General features: G+C 42.3%; 1 protein-coding gene across 1 annotated transcript; it reads right to left on the bottom strand.

The window, feature by feature from the left end:
- Window positions 1–1,758: 1,758 nt before the first annotated feature.
- On the bottom strand, window positions 1,759–14,434 carry LOC148348907 (von Willebrand factor A domain-containing protein 7-like). The gene is given in 14 exon segments (XM_088321399.1): window positions 1,759–3,488; window positions 3,555–3,851; window positions 3,917–4,185; window positions 4,261–4,350; window positions 4,426–4,639; window positions 4,642–4,842; window positions 4,915–5,112; window positions 5,185–5,301; window positions 8,056–8,168; window positions 8,239–8,414; window positions 8,486–8,591; window positions 10,168–10,243; window positions 11,875–12,126; window positions 14,213–14,434. Coding segments are annotated over 14 exon segments (2,721 nt in total). The 5' UTR covers window positions 14,393–14,434; the 3' UTR covers window positions 1,759–3,056.
- Window positions 14,435–17,015: the final 2,581 nt, after the last annotated feature.

Genomic DNA, 17,015 nt, shown 5'->3' with positions numbered 1-17,015 from the left:
TAATTGGGTGAGTGGGAGGGATGGGTGGAGCTATGCAGAAAGTGCAAGCACTCCCTCCCATTTCTCACCCTACTCAGTCTGCGCCAAAGGTAAGCACATCAGGCTCCCTGTTCTCAGAATGTTGTGACGTTTTTACAAAATAATTTGTGTAGCATTTTCATATTTCTTTTTTTGACAGGAGATATATTAAGAAGAGCAAAATCTTTTGGGATATTTACGTTTTTTTTTAATATATACATTGACATAGGAGCAAAGGAATTTGAATGTTATTTTAATGTTAAGTTGTTTAAGTTAAATTCTAAGTTGTATCATTTAACAAGATATTTTTATTTACAGCTAAATAATAGATACTGTATAAGTGATTTAAGGTTTAAATCTAATATTCTTGTCTGTTTTTATTCATATTTATAGTCCAAAAGCATTCAGTTGAAGTGTGTTCAACAAATGTTTATCCTGGTTGGCCCGCGACTAAGTGTGTTTTGAATTTTGGCCCCTTGTGCAATTGACTTTGACATCCCTGCCCTAGTGGGAGGTGGCTAGAGTCTTTCTGGGAGGTTGATACCGAGGAGGGGATTCCCAGCCCCCTCGCTCAACCCAACTGATGTGTTGGGAGTCATTAGGCGAGCAAACCCCCCAATTCCAACCCTTAATGCCGAGCGCCAAGCAGGGAGACAATTGGTACCAATGTTGTAAGTCTTAGGTATGACTCGGCCGAGGCTTGAACCGGCGACCTCCCAGTCTCGGAGCGGGCGCCCTACCCCCAAGGCCACCGAGCTGGTTTAACGCTATGATAAGCTGCCAAATACGATTCTGAAGTCTACAATGTTTTTGACATCATGAACATCCCTAAATAAGAATCCGATACAAGACAAGATCCTACCCCGTGTTTTATTCTCTGCCATTGTCCTGATGTAGAATGTTGTGAATTTCGTCACAAAATAACCTCAGTCTCACTTTGGCCTGTGTTAGGTTTAAGTCCCCAACATTTTTAATAAAACGCTCTGAAATAAAAGAAGACATAGAGAATCGGTCATTGAGAATTGGTTATTTTATTAATCATTATAATAAGAGCGGCGGAGACCAGGCTGTTACAAATCTCCTCCTCACTCTTCTCTGTGGTCCCGTCGCGAAGCCCCGTCTCGGTTCTGTATCTTACTTGTATTCTATTGTCCATAAGTTTCCGCCTCCAAAGGAAGGGCTCTATCTTACTGGTGGAGACTTCATTCTGACTGTTGCTACGCGGAGTTAATGAAATCTTCGCACTCCTTGCTTTCCGCCCGATGATCACAGGTGGCCTCTGTCCTCCTTTCTTCTTAAAAACAACTTGAGTTATTGCATATACCAGGTCAAGTTGTTTCTCATTGGTATGTAAGATGACTGTACAAAGAACAACTCATGGCCTTGAAGAACAGCTTACGGCTGAAAACTAAACAAGAAGGGCTGAGAACACTTATATTAATGTCAACTGTAGGATAAATATATGTATATAATTCCAACAGCCTGCATCTTATTGATGTTGCAGATTTAAATCAAAAACTGGATCTGATTAAAATTGGAATTCTGATTTTTTTTTTCTTCCCCCAGATAGATATATGGGCATAGTGTCTAATGAAAAACACTGAAGTTCATGTAAAAACACGTTTTTTTGTCTTCTCTTTAGGCCTTTTTTGTTTGGTTCTATTATTTTATTATTTTTATCACGAGGACCTTGACATTCACCAGTTTTGACTTTTTCAATGAAATAAACAGCACGGCCGATTCAATCTTTCGATTTATTGCATGCACTGTTTTTGTTTGGTTACGAAGACCAACCGGGGAAATAGGCACTGGCATATGGTCGGCATGAAAGAGAAGAAAATATAAAGAATGTGAAACTGGAACCAGAGGAGTCGTGCAAACATGACCAGGGAGCCTATTTGTCTTCATCTTCGATCTTTTGCGGACTGTCAGGTACGCCGTGAACATAACTGGACACTTGCAGGCTGTGTTCCCTTCTAAGCGCACAAGAAAATCGAGCCAGCGCACAAAAATCGGGGCTCAAAATTACTTATTAAGAAGCCACTTAAGTCAAAGTTACAGTGCATGAAGGTCAAAATACACGGGTTCCCCTGACGCTGTGTCCTAAATGCGGTATTTTGAAGTCGAGTCGAAGTAGAACGAAGTTGAGTAAAGTTAGTAGAGTATGTCGAGAAACCGGCTTCTTCGGCTCGGCTCACTAAAAAGGGTCCTAAACGGCTCTTTTGGGTTGTATTTGCTTCTTTAATCCCAACATGACCAAATATTAAGTAAAATTGTGCACAAAATGACTTCAAGGAAGGGGGGAATAGAACAAAAAAGAAAAAAATACCAACATGAAAAAGTAGTGAAAAGCTGAGGAAAAAAAGAAACATAAGTAAGAGAGAAAAAGAAGGAAAAATTTAGAAAAAAGGCAGAAAAAAAGAAAAAGAAATGTAAGAAAAAAGTAGCAGCTCGGAAAAAATAAACAATGAGATTTTTTTTAAAGGAATAAAAAAAAATAGAAAAAAAAACACCAAAAAAAGAATAAAAAGTTTGTGTTGCATTCAAATAATTTCCAATGATATCGAGTGAATCTTGTTGCCAACATTGTACTTCCACTAAAAATGTGATTAAGAATAGTTCTGTATCTTACAACCGACTAAAGAAGCCCCCAAAAATGTTAATATTATGCCACAAAATATATCAGGAAATAGAAAGAATTTTAAGAACAAACGACGTATGGCCGTTCAACCTTTGCAATATAACATGAGTCAATTCATTCAAAAGAGAAAAATAATTTGCATTGCCGGAAACTCAGCAAAATGTAACTTTTTGACATGTTTGCTAATGACTTAGTTGCCACACTTGGGATTACGGTTGCTCACTGTTGTTTCAAGCGTTGCTCACCGAGTTTGTGTGAACGCTCAGACCCGTAAGGAAAATTAGAGGGAACATTGCTTGCAGGTCTTTAACAGTGGTCCCATTTCCAATGTAAAAAAAAACTGTGCTGAGAGACACAGTTGGTACAAGCTGCTGACGTGGGTGGCATTTTAGCAGTTTTAGCAGACATCCAGGTTCCACAAGACTGCCAGTACCAGGATCAGCACAGCATAGCTGAGACGTGTGGCAGTAAGGAAACAGGCGGGACAGCCAGAGGTAATGGTGGTGGTGAGGACGTGGAAGGCGCAGGTGTTAGCGTTTCCTGCACCGTCCACCACCTGAAGCTCCACATAGGGATCATTGCAAAACGCGTTGTAGGTCACCAAGGCAACATTTTGGTCAACCGGCCTGAGCCTTAACGTTCCGCTGCCCCGCCTGAGGACCACGCCCTCCAAGCCCGACCCTCTGTCGCCATCGCTCAAAAGCAGCAACAGCTGCCATGGGATGGCGCTGCAGTTACGCACGCATTTGACAATGCACAGCAACTCGCACAAGGGAGCCGAAAAGTCCGTCGGGTGCGTAGCGTTTGCTACGTCGGTCGAGTCCGTCACCTGGGAAGGAAATGGGACGTGGTCAAAAAATGTTTCGCGCAGAATGCGACAGGCGAGGCTACTGACTTGATTTAGGACGTTGATCCGGAGGGAAATGTAGTTGGCATCCCCACCTCCAGGAACCTCCACCTCAATTAAAAGGATGACGACGGTGCCCACAGGCGTACTGGACGGCACGGACAGCATCGCTGTGCTATTGACCCGCTCCTCTGATGTTACCAGGAGAGTGCTGGGAGCGCTGACGCTGTAGGTCAGGTTGTCGGCGGTGACCCTAACAGAGACATTCCCGTTGATCCCTTCGGTGATGACGGAAAAAGGCACTGGCAATGGTGTCCCTGCTGTGATGTTCTGCTCTGCTTCAGCCTAAACACGGAAGACATGTTGTAGCCTCATATGCTTATTAGAACCTCGTCGCCCCGATGAATCACCTCAATACTCAGGTTGGATGCCCGCAAGCTGACTGGCAAGTCCCTTTGGAAACCAGAGGTCCTCTCTCCCATGGTATTTCCCGGCTTACCAGTAATCCGCAGCACAGAAGGCCCAGATGGGATACCTTCAAAGTGCACCACGTAGCTGCCATCACCTTGCTGCTCCAAAACACCTGGAAACTCTGGTGGCACCCCTGATTCCACCAGCACGACATCGGTCACATCTGTACCATTAACCGTCGGTCTCAGAAGCAGGGTAACGTTGGTACCTTCAGAGAAGTGAAACATTCCACCATCAGAGCTTGTCAATGCTACCATTGACACAGAAAAGGAAGTATTCCTACCCCTGAATGGACGTGTGTCAAGAACCTGGTAGCTATTCTCCGAGGGTATGTACTTCACAAAGTCATACAGGAAGTCAAGGAGACTCTCACCTTAAGGTTTAGCAAATAAATGAGCTTTTTTTGGTTTGTTTTTCATCGATTGATTTGGATTTGCACGGTACTCACCCGTGACCTTCAACATAAACGGAATATTTGAAGTCGTTTGTACTTTCCATTGTCCGACTCGTGCCTCCCGTTGTAAGGTTTGTAAGTTCCCCACCGGCGGAAGGCTCATAGGATTGAATGGCTCTGGATTACCTTCAAAGACAGGAAGTGCAAAGCACGCCATGTGTTTTATCAAAACGCACACCCACAATAACCTCACTGAGAATCTCATCTCGGGTTGAAAATATCCAAGCAACTAAATGTAACATTATCTGGATGTTTTTTTTGGTTTGGAGTTTTAGTTTCACCGTTATTGACTGTGAGCTGAAAGTCAGGTTTTCCTGTCAAGAAAAGTTGGACGCTGCTTATGGTGTCGCCAACAACAAAGGTGAACTCTTCCTCAGATCCTTGTGGTCGGTATGCCTGCAAAAGTGTCACCTAAGAAAATATATAAAAGACAGCTAGGATTAAGCAAATGTAACTCGGAGGCTCCAGACAAAGTCGAGCTACCTGAGAGGAGATGACCTGTTGCCCGACGATGGTGGTGGCCTCTTCGAGTCTGTCACTGTCCACTTCTACGACCATACCTCCGGCTACTTGAGCCAGGTCTCGATACAGCAGGGTATTCGATTGCACGATTCTGTCGAACGGATGCCGGTGGTCGATTTGACGACTGTTGGCCGATGTTCCTGTGATCAGGAAGTACACCTGAAGGGAGAAACCTTGTGACTGTGACATAAAACTGCCGACAATTTCTAAAGAAGTCAAATTGTAACCTACCACGGATCGAGTGCGCTCGATGAGACCGATTACAGTGGACTTGAGTTCTTGGTCTTTGGCTGTTGCGTCCGTGAAAAGGAAGATGTCCGAGCCACCGGGGGCGTTATTCAACGCCAACTTGACATGATAAAGACGGGTACAGAGTGTTAGGTTGCGATTGTTTAGATAGATAGATACTTTCTTCATCCCCGTAGGGAAATTCACACTTCCAGCAGTCTACCCCGTTGTTTATTAACAGATGAACATGATGCCCTAGGGGTGCTTGTAGCAGAGTGGATGACGTCACGCTAGTCCAAAAGTTCGACATCCCTGCGGCAGATGGAAATCTTTTTCTTTGTGAATATCCAGGGATACACCACCTCGTGTTAACAAGTCCGCCTCCTCTCTGATTCCCCCCAGCTTTCGTGTCTCTGTATGGCGGCGTTGAAGCCGGATAGCTCCGGGTGGCTACACGTTAGCGTCCGGAACGCTAAACGTGAGCCACGTTTCCGCAAAACACAGCAACTGCGCTCCCTGTGCGCTTCGATGTTTTCCACCAGCACTCGATGATCTTATTTGGTCGTGATTTCGCATTTAACATGTTTAATGATGGTACCGAAGACTTATAACGCCGCTAGCCGCTTAGCTAGCTCCGGCTCTTCTTCCACGATAGGCCCCTTCATCACGCCGGCACGAGAATTCTTCAGGGCAAGGAGTTGATTCCTTGAATAGACGCATCTTTGTGCGCTAAAACCCATGTCCATAGGATAGACGTAATCCATAGTGTAGTTGTCAAAACGGGAAGAAAAAACACCGAAGATAGGAGCAGACAATAAAACAATAGGGCAGCTGCTGGAAAAGGCAGCCGCTCGTGGCAGCGCCGCTTTGATCTTTTGGGTTTAAATCACAATTTTCGAAAGTGATCTTTGAATTAGAATTTGGTCGATAGGCCTTTTGCTGGGGGACCTGTAGAATTAGTAAGATCCAGGCACAAGCGCCGGTTAACCTACTGTATGTAAAACAGGTGTTTTAGAGCAGGGGTCTCGAATTCAATTTACTCAGCAACTGCTGCAACTAGGGCCTGCATCGGGTTTTCAAAGGCAGAAACTCACAGAAAGATCCGTGTAAATTGCATACATTTGATTTAAATTTCAGTTTGTTGTAGAAAATAAACTTGCATTTGTAGAATAGATTTGCATACATTTAGAAAGAAATGTAGAAAGACTTGCTTACAGTTGGGAGAAATGTTGTTTACATCTCGGGAAGGTCTCGGCGGACGAATTAGTATAAACAATCATCCTTAAGGGAGGACAAGTAATAAGTATATTCTCTTCTGTCACATTTCATCTCAAGTTTGACTTTATTATACCAAAAGCGAACGGTCGTTTGTACTACCTAAACACGGCTAATTGTGTGTGGTTTCGTGCCTTTCTTGTAAAAGCCGTTCGATGCCGCTAGCTAAAGTATGTTGTTATTGTCAGAAGGTAGCTCTTTCACTTTCATTCAAATGAACACAGAGCATTTTTTTAACTGTTGTTTCCCAAAACGCTTCACAAATATCACATTTTCACTGTTTTTATTTTCAATATGTAACCGGTAGTGTTACCAAGCGAAATAAACTGCGATGTGGTTGAGAGCGGTTAATACAATCATACTGAATGGTTCGTAGTGGTTTCGCCGGAGTCCTATTCCGTGTACATACAACACATTTTACAGGTTTTTTTTTTTTGTCATTCGCGGGTGGTCTCGGTCCCCATTAACCGTGATAACCGAGGGATTACTGTAGTTTGCAAAAACAATGGTTAATTGAATTTGTTTAAACTTCGAGCCCAATGTATACGCTCTGCGTGGGTTTAACCAGGAAGTAGCCGGCCAATCTAAATGCAGGGCGGACATACATAAATCTCAATAATGAGTGCAGTGTTTTCAGTAATAATGGTCGAACTTTACCGTAGGAATTTATCCATTCTTTCGTGCCTGTGCTGTCTAGCGTAAGCCATCTTTCATTTGGATTTAATTTTACTGAGATGTGCCTTGGCTCAAAAAAGATTGAAAAACATTGCATGAGTGAGTACATTGTGATTGCTACCTAAGTAGTTTGCACAGATGAAGCATCCATTTCAAACTAGCATGAGCTGCTCTTACGTTAAGCTTTCCTATTATGTCGGGGGCACCAGACTATCTTTGTTGATCAACTGTTAATTGTGGGTGACCTCAAAACATGGAGGACTATTTGGGATATTGAAAGATTTGATACATTTGACTATAATAGATGTTATAAAATTAACTAAAAAGTTAGTACATGTACTCAGTTTGATGCAGTAGAGAGATTCACTGACTTTTTTTTCAAGGTACATGAGAAGGTTAGGCAGTCTGGAATGCATCGGACATATTTTGATAACAGAATTCCCGTGAGTGCTGACGGGAGAAGGCCAGACGCACAAGGACGTCAGGCACTGTTTTGATAAGCGCTTTGCGGATACGGGTTTCCTTTATACATGGAGGCGCCTTTCATCGAGGAGGTGGTGAAGCTGGCTCCTGACGCGCCCCGTGGGAGGAGTCGGCCCGCCCCAGGGGAGGAGTCAGCACGCCCCATGGGAGGAGCCAACGCCCCAGCTTGCGAAACGAACTTCAGAGACAGAGGACAATCGAGAGAGAGGCTCGACGAAGAGCGACAATAATTCAGCTCATTCGATGGAATTCACTTAGTTAAATACTTTAAAGAAAATCTGCGTCCATGTGAAAATGTCGGCTCTTCTTATACCATCTTTTCCCAGAAAGAAACAAGCATGCATTGTTAGGAGAATGAAGTTTGTGTTTGGTTAATGGAGTCAGATAACTCGTTCGAACAATTTGGTAAACGCTACATTTTGAACATTTGAGGGAATTTACCTGAAGCCCAGTAAGACTGAGCTCGCCTTCATCTCCACCGCCATTAGTTTGAAGCGCATCAACAACGTCTTTGAAGATGTCCGGGTCGCTCGTACTGACGGCTAGCTCGGAACCTTTACAAAGTCGATCAATCTTTGGTTGTTTTGGGTTAGTACGCGTCTACTCGATGACTTAATTACAGACCTGGGTCGCTGAAGGTCACGAGAACATAGACCGAAGGCCGATCGTCGCTTCCAGCTCGCCTATCGATTAAAGAGGAAGTGGCGTTCTTCACTGCCGCAATATCGTCGCTCATGCTCTCAGAGGTATCGATCACGAAACACAGAGCCTTGCCGGATCTTCGGGAGACGCCCAACATCCTGGTTGAGGAAAGATCGACGCTTCACCCAAAATTTTCTAAGCGCCGGTGAGAATGATCAGAGTAGCCTACCGGAGAAAGAGTTCATCTCCCGTCGCTCTCCGAACATTCTCCAGGATCTCGTTGGTGGCTAATGCGGCCTGCTTGATTTTGTCGATTCTGCGACGGTGTATGTTTTCTAAGATCGCAAGGCGGGAAATGGCGTTGGTATGCTAAATAGCAGTTGTGCGCCGCAAACTACTCATTCCTCACTGAAGGGATCTCATGAGCCAAACTCAGGGGGTCAGCAACCAATGTCGTTTTCCTTAGGGGTCTGAGCGTTCACACTAAGTCGGTGAGCAACGCTTGAAACAACAGTGAGCAACGGCAATCCCAAGTCTGGCAAGATAATTAATTATCCAAAACTTGACGTTACATTTTGCGGAGTTTCCGGCAATGCAAAATTATTTTTCACTTTTGAATGAAGTGACTCATGTACTATTGCAAACGTCGTTTGTTCTTACAATTCTTTCACAAGATATCCATTTCTTTTTATTTCCTGATATATTTTGTTGCACAATATTAACATTTTTGGGTGTTTATTGAGTCGGTTGTAAGATACAGAACTATACTTAATCACATTTTTTAGTGGAAGTACAAGATTCACTTGGTATAATTGGAAATTATTTGAATGCAACACAAACATTTTCCTCTTTTTCACGTTTTTTTCTCCTTTTTTTAAAAAAATTCTTTTAAAAAAAATCTCATTGTGTTTTTTTCCCCCCAGCTGTTACTTTTATCTTGCTTTTTTGTTCTCTATTATCTTTTTCCCTTTATTTGCTTCTTTCTTTTTTTCTGGCTTTTATTCTGAATTTTTCCTGCTCTTTTTCTCTCCTTTTGTTTCTTTTTTTCTCAGCTTTTCACTACTTTTTCATTTTGGTTTTCTTTTTTTGTTCTATTTACCCCCTTCCTTGAAGTCATTTTGTGCACAATTTTACATCATATTTGGTTGTGTGGGGATCAAAAAAGCAAAAACATTCTGAAGAGCCGTTTGGGACCCGAAAGAGCCGGTTGTCTTTAGTGAGCTGAGCCGAAGAAGCCGGTTCTCGAAAAACTCTACTGACTTTACTCGACTTCGTTCTACTTCGACCTTGACTTCAAAATACCGCATTTAGAAAACAGCTTGAGAGGAACCCGTGTATTTTGACCTTCATGCACTGTAACTTTGACTTAATTTGCTTCTTAATGAGCAATTTCCAGCCCTGATTTTTGTGAGCTGGCTCGATTTTCTTGTGCGCGGAAAAGCTTTGGGCAGTGCGCAATTGCGCACACACGCAGCTTAGAGGGAACATTGTCAGCAACCGTTCCCGTGCAAACATACACTGACACACCAAGCAGCTAATGTATAGCCTCTAAATAACAGCGCTCAACTAAAAATGTCTAAATTTTAGGTAAATATGAGCATTTTTAGAAGATATTAATTATTATTTTGCCGTGTGCTCGCATGCCACTGGTTAACCCCTCACTGGTTAACCCGTGTCATAGGTTGCTGGCCCCTGTTGTAGATAATCCGTTTTCTAAGCCTGTCTATTGATCCAAGTAATGCTTAATCAAAGTTACCGAAGAAGAGCAGGCGCTGTAGCAACACCTAGTTCTACCTGTGCACACCGCTGTCCTGTCTGTTTTTTATGAGCATATTTGGTATTGGAGTCATCCAAAAGTCATTGAAAGTAATCTAGTTAAAGTAACCCTACCCAACCCTGTCCTTTGGTTACCTGCTGCGTTGTTGATGCTGGTGTTGGTCTGGACCAAGATATTGCTCTTCCCCAGCTCATCACTGAAATAAGAAACCTTCCAGTTGAAGGAAAACAAAAGGGTAAACGGTTTAGACAGTGGTATGATAGCAGTGTTCTGGTTTGCCGGCGTCCCTGCGTCCTAGACGCATCATTTTTGCTGGGGATGCATCGTCTCAAATCAACGTGCGTCCCTGGAACGCAACTTCTTTGACACCAAATTGTCATTATTACCCGATTACTTTTTTTTTTTTTTTTAACAAAGATTTACCGCACTCCAAACTTTTCGTCAGGCAGATCCGCCATTGTTGTTTTGGTCTCGCGCCGATCTCGGCAAACGAGATCTCGTCGCTTCGAGATGACGTCATTGTTGTGGCGGTTGTCGAGTGAAAGAGAAATATGCCTCCGAAAAAACAGTTAGTATTAGGTGAAAATCAACACAAAATTGATAATTTCTTCAGTGTCGGTAATAAGTCGAAACACAACGCAGAGAGTGATAAAAACGGCAATAATTCAGGCACGAAAAAACGGCAGAGAAATTCTTCGGGAGATGGCGGAGGCAAAGAAAACACATGTGTTGAAGCCAACAATTCGACGAAAGAAAATAAACAAAAGAAAACTCCTAGCAAGAAAAGGACTTTTCTGCCAAAATGGACTCAATTATATTCCTGGTGACGTTATGAAGAGGATGATAATGGATTGGACCTTGAGAAGGCATTACAACTATGGCGGGACAGCAAACCACGAAGAATATATGAACTGAAAAATCTGAAGTGATAATTGCTTTATATTACCAATTAACTGTGATGATTAAAACTGAATGAAAATAGAGATTAATATAATTATTTCAGCAATATTATTTTGTGTAATGTATAATATTGTTGTGACCTGAAAAATCTGAAGTGATAACTGATTTGTATTAGCGTTTAACTGTGATGATTAAAGCTGAATGAAAATATTGATTCATATAATTATTTCAGCAATAATATTTTGTATAATGTACAATATTGTTGTAAACTGAAAAATCTTGAAGTGATAATGTTGTAGAAAATAAACTTGCATTTGTAGAATAGATTTGCATACATTTAGAAAGAAATGTAGAAAGACTTGCTTACAGTTGGGAGAAATGTTGTTTACAATTTGGGAAGGTCTGGGCGGACGAATTATTATAAACAATCCTCCTTAAGGGAGGACAAAAGATAACGGCAAAGGGCAAGGTGACATAAACTGGCATAAACTTAAAAACACTTCCAAATAAGGACGGAACCCTGGGCATGTACGCCTTCAGGCGTGAAAAAGGACGGGGCCAAACCGGGTACACGTGCTATGTTGAAAACTATAAAGACACACGCATATCTTTGATCCGCTGAGTCCCTTGTTGAAATTGTGTATCAATAAAAAGAACTCCCTCTTACGTCATTTTGATTCCTGCATTTCTTTGAACACGTATGAGACGATTCAACAAATTGGTCTCATCTTCAACAATAACTGATTTGTTTTATCAATTAACTGCGATGATTAAAACTGAATGAATATATAGATTTATATGATATATTTCTCGCCGATTTACGATTTCAACCTGGATAAGACTAAATTTTGGGGAGCCATAGATCTCTGTTGGGACCCATAGATTTTGGAGCATGGTCAAATAATCACTGTGAAAGTTAAGGAAAGCAAATAGTGGACCACCTGGGTCGCGTGCAGGACCTCTCCCAGCTTTTTCCGGGCCAGTTCAAACTCGTGTCGCCCGATTTCGGTTGCGACTGTTCGAAGTCGTGTCGCGATGACGTCTTTGTTGCCGTGAACGCCGGTGTGTAAGGTTTCCTCCATCTTTATGCGCACATTTCGGAAAACGATGGTGGCGATGGCCCTCTCGAAGTGGGGAATCGAACCTTGGGCCATACAGGCGGTAGCGACTCCGGCAGCGTCCAGGGGCTGCGACTGAACAAACAGGCATGTACAATTCAGTTTTCAGTCATTTTCCTTTTTCATTCCGGACATAATGAAGAGAAGTACTGAAGTCGGAGTTGTAAGCTCCCTGTAGGGATTTTGGATATTTTCTTTTTCCTTCTCGATTTACTCGCCAATTATTTCGTCGTCGGTACAAAAGCCACGCACCACGATCGCATACCTGTCGCGCTCCAGGGCTCCATGCCCGTACAAACTGTCGTATTTTAAAATAATCTTACAGCATATTTTTTTCTCAAACGTGTTTATTGATGTAGTTTAACATGTTATATTCAGAGTTGGGTAGGGTTACTTGAACTGGATTACTTTCAATGACTTTTGGATGACTCCAATACCAAATATGCTCATAAAAGACAAAAGATCAAAGAGATCAAAGCCAGGAGAGAGAGCTTACCACGTGTTGTGAGTCATAATTCTATTCCTATTCAGTTTCTTTTATCTTTTATGAGCATTTGGTATTGGAGTCATCCAAAAGTCATTGAAAGTAATCCAGTTAAAGTAACCCTACCCAACCCTGGTTATATTGTACATATGTTTCGTTATAGCATATATATTGTTAACATTTTGTTGTGAGACACTGAGTTGCTCGACATGAATGAGGTTTATCATAAAAAAAAAAAAAATCAAAAATGAAGTTGCTTGGATGTTCACTGTGGAAGGAAAAAATACATGCAAAAAGAATTAAGTAGAATTATTCAAATTATGAATTCGTTTTCTGCATTCAATTATTGTTGGTAATATATTGATTAAAGGGATCACCACTAACCTGTCTTTCTTCATTTTCTCCTTTTATACTTCTTTTTTTCCTTAACTTCTTTATGTAACGGGTGTAATAATAACTTTTGTTTGATTGAAATTCCTGCTGAAATATGTAGTATAGTTTTTGTGTAAGTGTCCTGCAATGATGAGTCCAACAGTGCCACCTGCTGGTATGGGGCAGGGTTTGGTTTGGCTTTAGACTTTGCGACAGGAAGGTGGGGGTTTTTGGCAGTCTACAACGAGCTGCCAATGGTAAGACACGATCTTTTGGTGCTCCGCAAAAAAAGTTTTAAACATTAAAAGCACAGCTGACAAATCTCTCAACATGCACCGTGATGTGATTGATGTTGTCAAGCTGTTTGGATTGATTTTCGTTTTGTTTCTGTCGCCTTTTATGTTAGTTTTGCCGGACGTTGCATCTTGTGCTAAAATGCCAATTCCCCTTATAGAGATCAAAGCCAGCAGAAAAGCTTACCACGTGTTGTGTTATGACTCATTCATTTGCAGGTAAATTGTACCCGTTTTTATACTCATTATTGTTCTTATTTCTATTTTCTCATATATATAAAAAGGATGATGTTGGTTAAAATTCAGACTAAAGAAAATGTTATATTCATTGTAAACGTTAAAAAAAACACTATACGATCTCTTGTTAAAATGGACGTAAAAATGTATTGTGATGGTTGATATTCTAAAATATATTTTATGTAAACTGAAAAGAAAGCTCTTTGATATGTTTTGGGCAGTCTACAACGCGCTGCTAACGAGATCAAAGCCAGCAGAGCAGCTTACCACGTGTTGTGTTGTGACTCATTCATTTGCAGCAACTGTAATAAAAACATCATCCATTCCAGCGTGAATGTGGATCTTTGGTGGGACGGGTACACCGCGGTTACATTTATACAACATGATAATCTGTAATATAATGCATCAAGCAAGTGAGCCGTTGGAGAGCCGGCTCTCTTGAACGAGTTGAGCCGAAAAAGCCGGTTCTCTAAAAAGAGACGGACTTTCTTTCACTACACAACTCAAACTGGTTTGACTTGATTGTTTTGCCAATTCGTTATCGTCTATGTATACGGATGGTACCCATTATGGACAAATTTGCGTTTTTCCATACAGATTTTCTCGTACATTGTACACGTCTTTAAACGCATAATAAACATACTTTGTACGGAAAAAATGTACAGTTTGACAGGTATGCTATTGCACCTTAAGGATGCCTTTTAGCATTCGTCGCTGTCAAACACGCCTGCACACAAACACCTGAATCCAGTACTAAAATGAGATAGAACCTGACTGGAGAATCGAAGCAGGTCCTCTCTTCTTCAGCCAGCGTTCTGCACGCCCGGAGTGTAGCACTGAAAATGGCTTCCTGGGTCATCTCCCGGCGATTTCCGGAACCCCCTGCCAGAATTCGGAATCCCTCGGCGTCGGTTTGCGGCAACAGGAAGATCAAAACCACCGTAGCGGGCCACATGTCGGCAAACTTTTACGAGCGTTGATGTAAAGTGAAAATAAAATCCGAGAATGAAAAAAGCAATCCCGGGCAGGACTCGTCTGACCGGATGCCCAGGAGGTTGCGCCCTATCATCAGTGATGATCTGATCAATGACATGCCTCACTCTCAGTGGGTGTGAAAAACACTCGCCATTTTCACAGTTGCCATTTCCAAAAGTGATATAAGGAGCGCCAAAGTGAAACCATCAAGTAAAAAAAAAAAAACAAGCACTGATCATGTCCATTCTGTTGTGGTTTGAGGAAGGACTCAGGTGTTCCGACAACCTGACCTGATAATATTGCGTTCTGGCGAAATATATCGGAGTTTTTACCGACAATGCATCTTAGAAGTACAGCGGAACCTGGGTTCTCGACCATAATCCGTTCCAGAACCCTGTTCGAAAACTGATTTGTTCGATCACCGAAATCGTTTTTCCCATTTAAAATAATGTAAATCTTTTTAATCCGTTCCGACACCCTGAATGTTTACCTTGAATGTTTAACGTAAAGCTAGCCCAGGCTAATTGTACGTTAGCGTAATCTCCCGTACGAAAGATGACGCTAACATGAACGTGTACAAATAAAACAATCGGGTCCTTTACAAGTCATTTAGCACTCGGGTCTCCACAACAAGTGGTGAGCGGTTCATTGGAAAGGGGGATCCGTTCCAACACCCTGAATGTTTAACTAGACTTTAAGCTAACCCGGGCTAATCGTACGTTCGCGTTATTGTAATCTTCCGTACGAAAGATTACGCTAACACGAACGTGTAAAAATAAAAAAAAGGATAAAGAAAATAATTATAAATAGGATTTCTTACCTTTGTGGTGGTCAGCAGAAGGCGCAGGTGGACGGTGGGGTATTCCCTAGCAAGATCAGACACTCGCACACCTTCATATTTTGCTATTATTTTTTCTTAAATGCAATAGTTGTACGCACTACTTTTCTTATTTCACCTCTAGGAACTTTGCTGCTTGCACTGACTTCGGAGGCATAATTAGGGGCTAAAACACTCCGTTCACCGATATTTAAAGTGAAAGCAAAACGAAGCACGTCCGCACAAGATAACAGTCGGTCACGAAAAGAGCCATCTACACCCGTACGCCGCTCAGCATGGCACCCTAGCGTACGCACTCACGCATTACCGGCGTACCAACTCTGATTTTTGACCGAACAGCGAAGCAAGAATTTCTCCAAATTTTTGCTCGAACTGAGAGGCGTTCGAAAACCCAGGTTCCACTGTACCTTTAACTCTTGAGGGAAAAGATGAACAGGAAAGCAGACGTTTCCACTCAGGGGCAGATTTATTTTCCCCAAAAAATTAACTAAGTGTACTCCATCAAAAGTGGCCGAATTAGTGACGCTGGAGTCTCTGGGAAGCGTTCTCCTGAAGTCCTTTAGCTCTCTTCTTATTGGCCCACATCTCCCCGCAAGATGGTGTGCCAGCTCCTCCCATGGGCGTGCCAAGGAAGCCCCCTGGCTTCATCTCAGAGAAGAGCGTCGTGACGTCTGGAACAACCAAAACACCACCGGGCGTTTCTACTTCATCAGGGCCTTTCTGCGTCTGGATGTGGTGATTATCTTATCAGCCTTAAGTCCCATTCTCGCCGTTCTAGGGTGCCCTGACCTCGCACCACAGCCCAGCCAGTGAACATCTTTTGCAGGGGCGGCAGTGGCTCAGGAGGTAGAGCGCTATTCCTGGGATCAAAAGATCGCAGTTCGAATCCCGGCTCCCCCGTGTTACATGTCGAAGTGTCTTTGGGTAAGACACTGAACCCCTAACGCCCCCAATAAGCAGGTTAGCGCCTTCCATGGCTGCACGGCCGCTATTGGGAAATGTGAAGCACACTGTAAAGCGCTTTGGGGAAGTCTCGACTTGAAAAGCGCTATAGAAATGCAGATCGTTTCATTTGATGTCATTTGTATTCGATCATATAAAATCCTTTAAAGTCAAAGGTATTAAATCCTTCACGGTGAACGAGTAAATAAGTGACGTCAATACCAGTCTACGGCAATGACACGCCTTCTGCTCCGTGGTCTGAAACTGTGGCATTTGGTTCCAGAGTCATCGTACCTTGAAGTTGACTAACAAAAACAGAAGACTCCAATGTTTAGAAAATATGTTTTGAATTCTTAGCCCGACGTGACCTCCTCACTTCGACCTGCATCTCTGAACAATGCAAAATAAATCCGGTGCTGGAACAGATTAGATTGGAATTTGGATAACGTGATTCACCTGTAATCAGTTTTAAATGCAAAACAGGGACATGTGACAATATTTCTAATTTCCCATTGAACCTTATCCATCCGAAAGTTTTACATGGGAACAATTCTGTTTCCAAGATTCAACGATTAATCAAACGATTTATCGAGCATTAAAATAATTGTTGGTTGCAGACGCAGGAGAAATGCAATGTCAAAGCACAGCCACCAGAGAGCAGTGTCCCCGTCATTTTTAGGCAGATTTGATGAGAAGCATGGGAACAATTGCAGAAGGTCTTTTTAATCCTTGAAAATATAAAATATCAAGCATTTAAGGATTTCAAGCACCCGTATGAACCTTATTTTAGTAATTCAAATATTTTTGGCGGGAACACACGGCT

Source organism: Urocampus carinirostris, chromosome 17 (genome assembly GCF_059441175.1).
Source record: "Urocampus carinirostris isolate Australia breed hairy pipefish chromosome 17, RoL_Ucar_1.0, whole genome shotgun sequence".
Taxonomy (NCBI): Eukaryota; Metazoa; Chordata; class Actinopteri; order Syngnathiformes; family Syngnathidae; genus Urocampus; species Urocampus carinirostris.
Note: the sequence above shows the minus strand (reverse complement) of the source record. Positions and strands in the feature narration are given on the sequence as shown.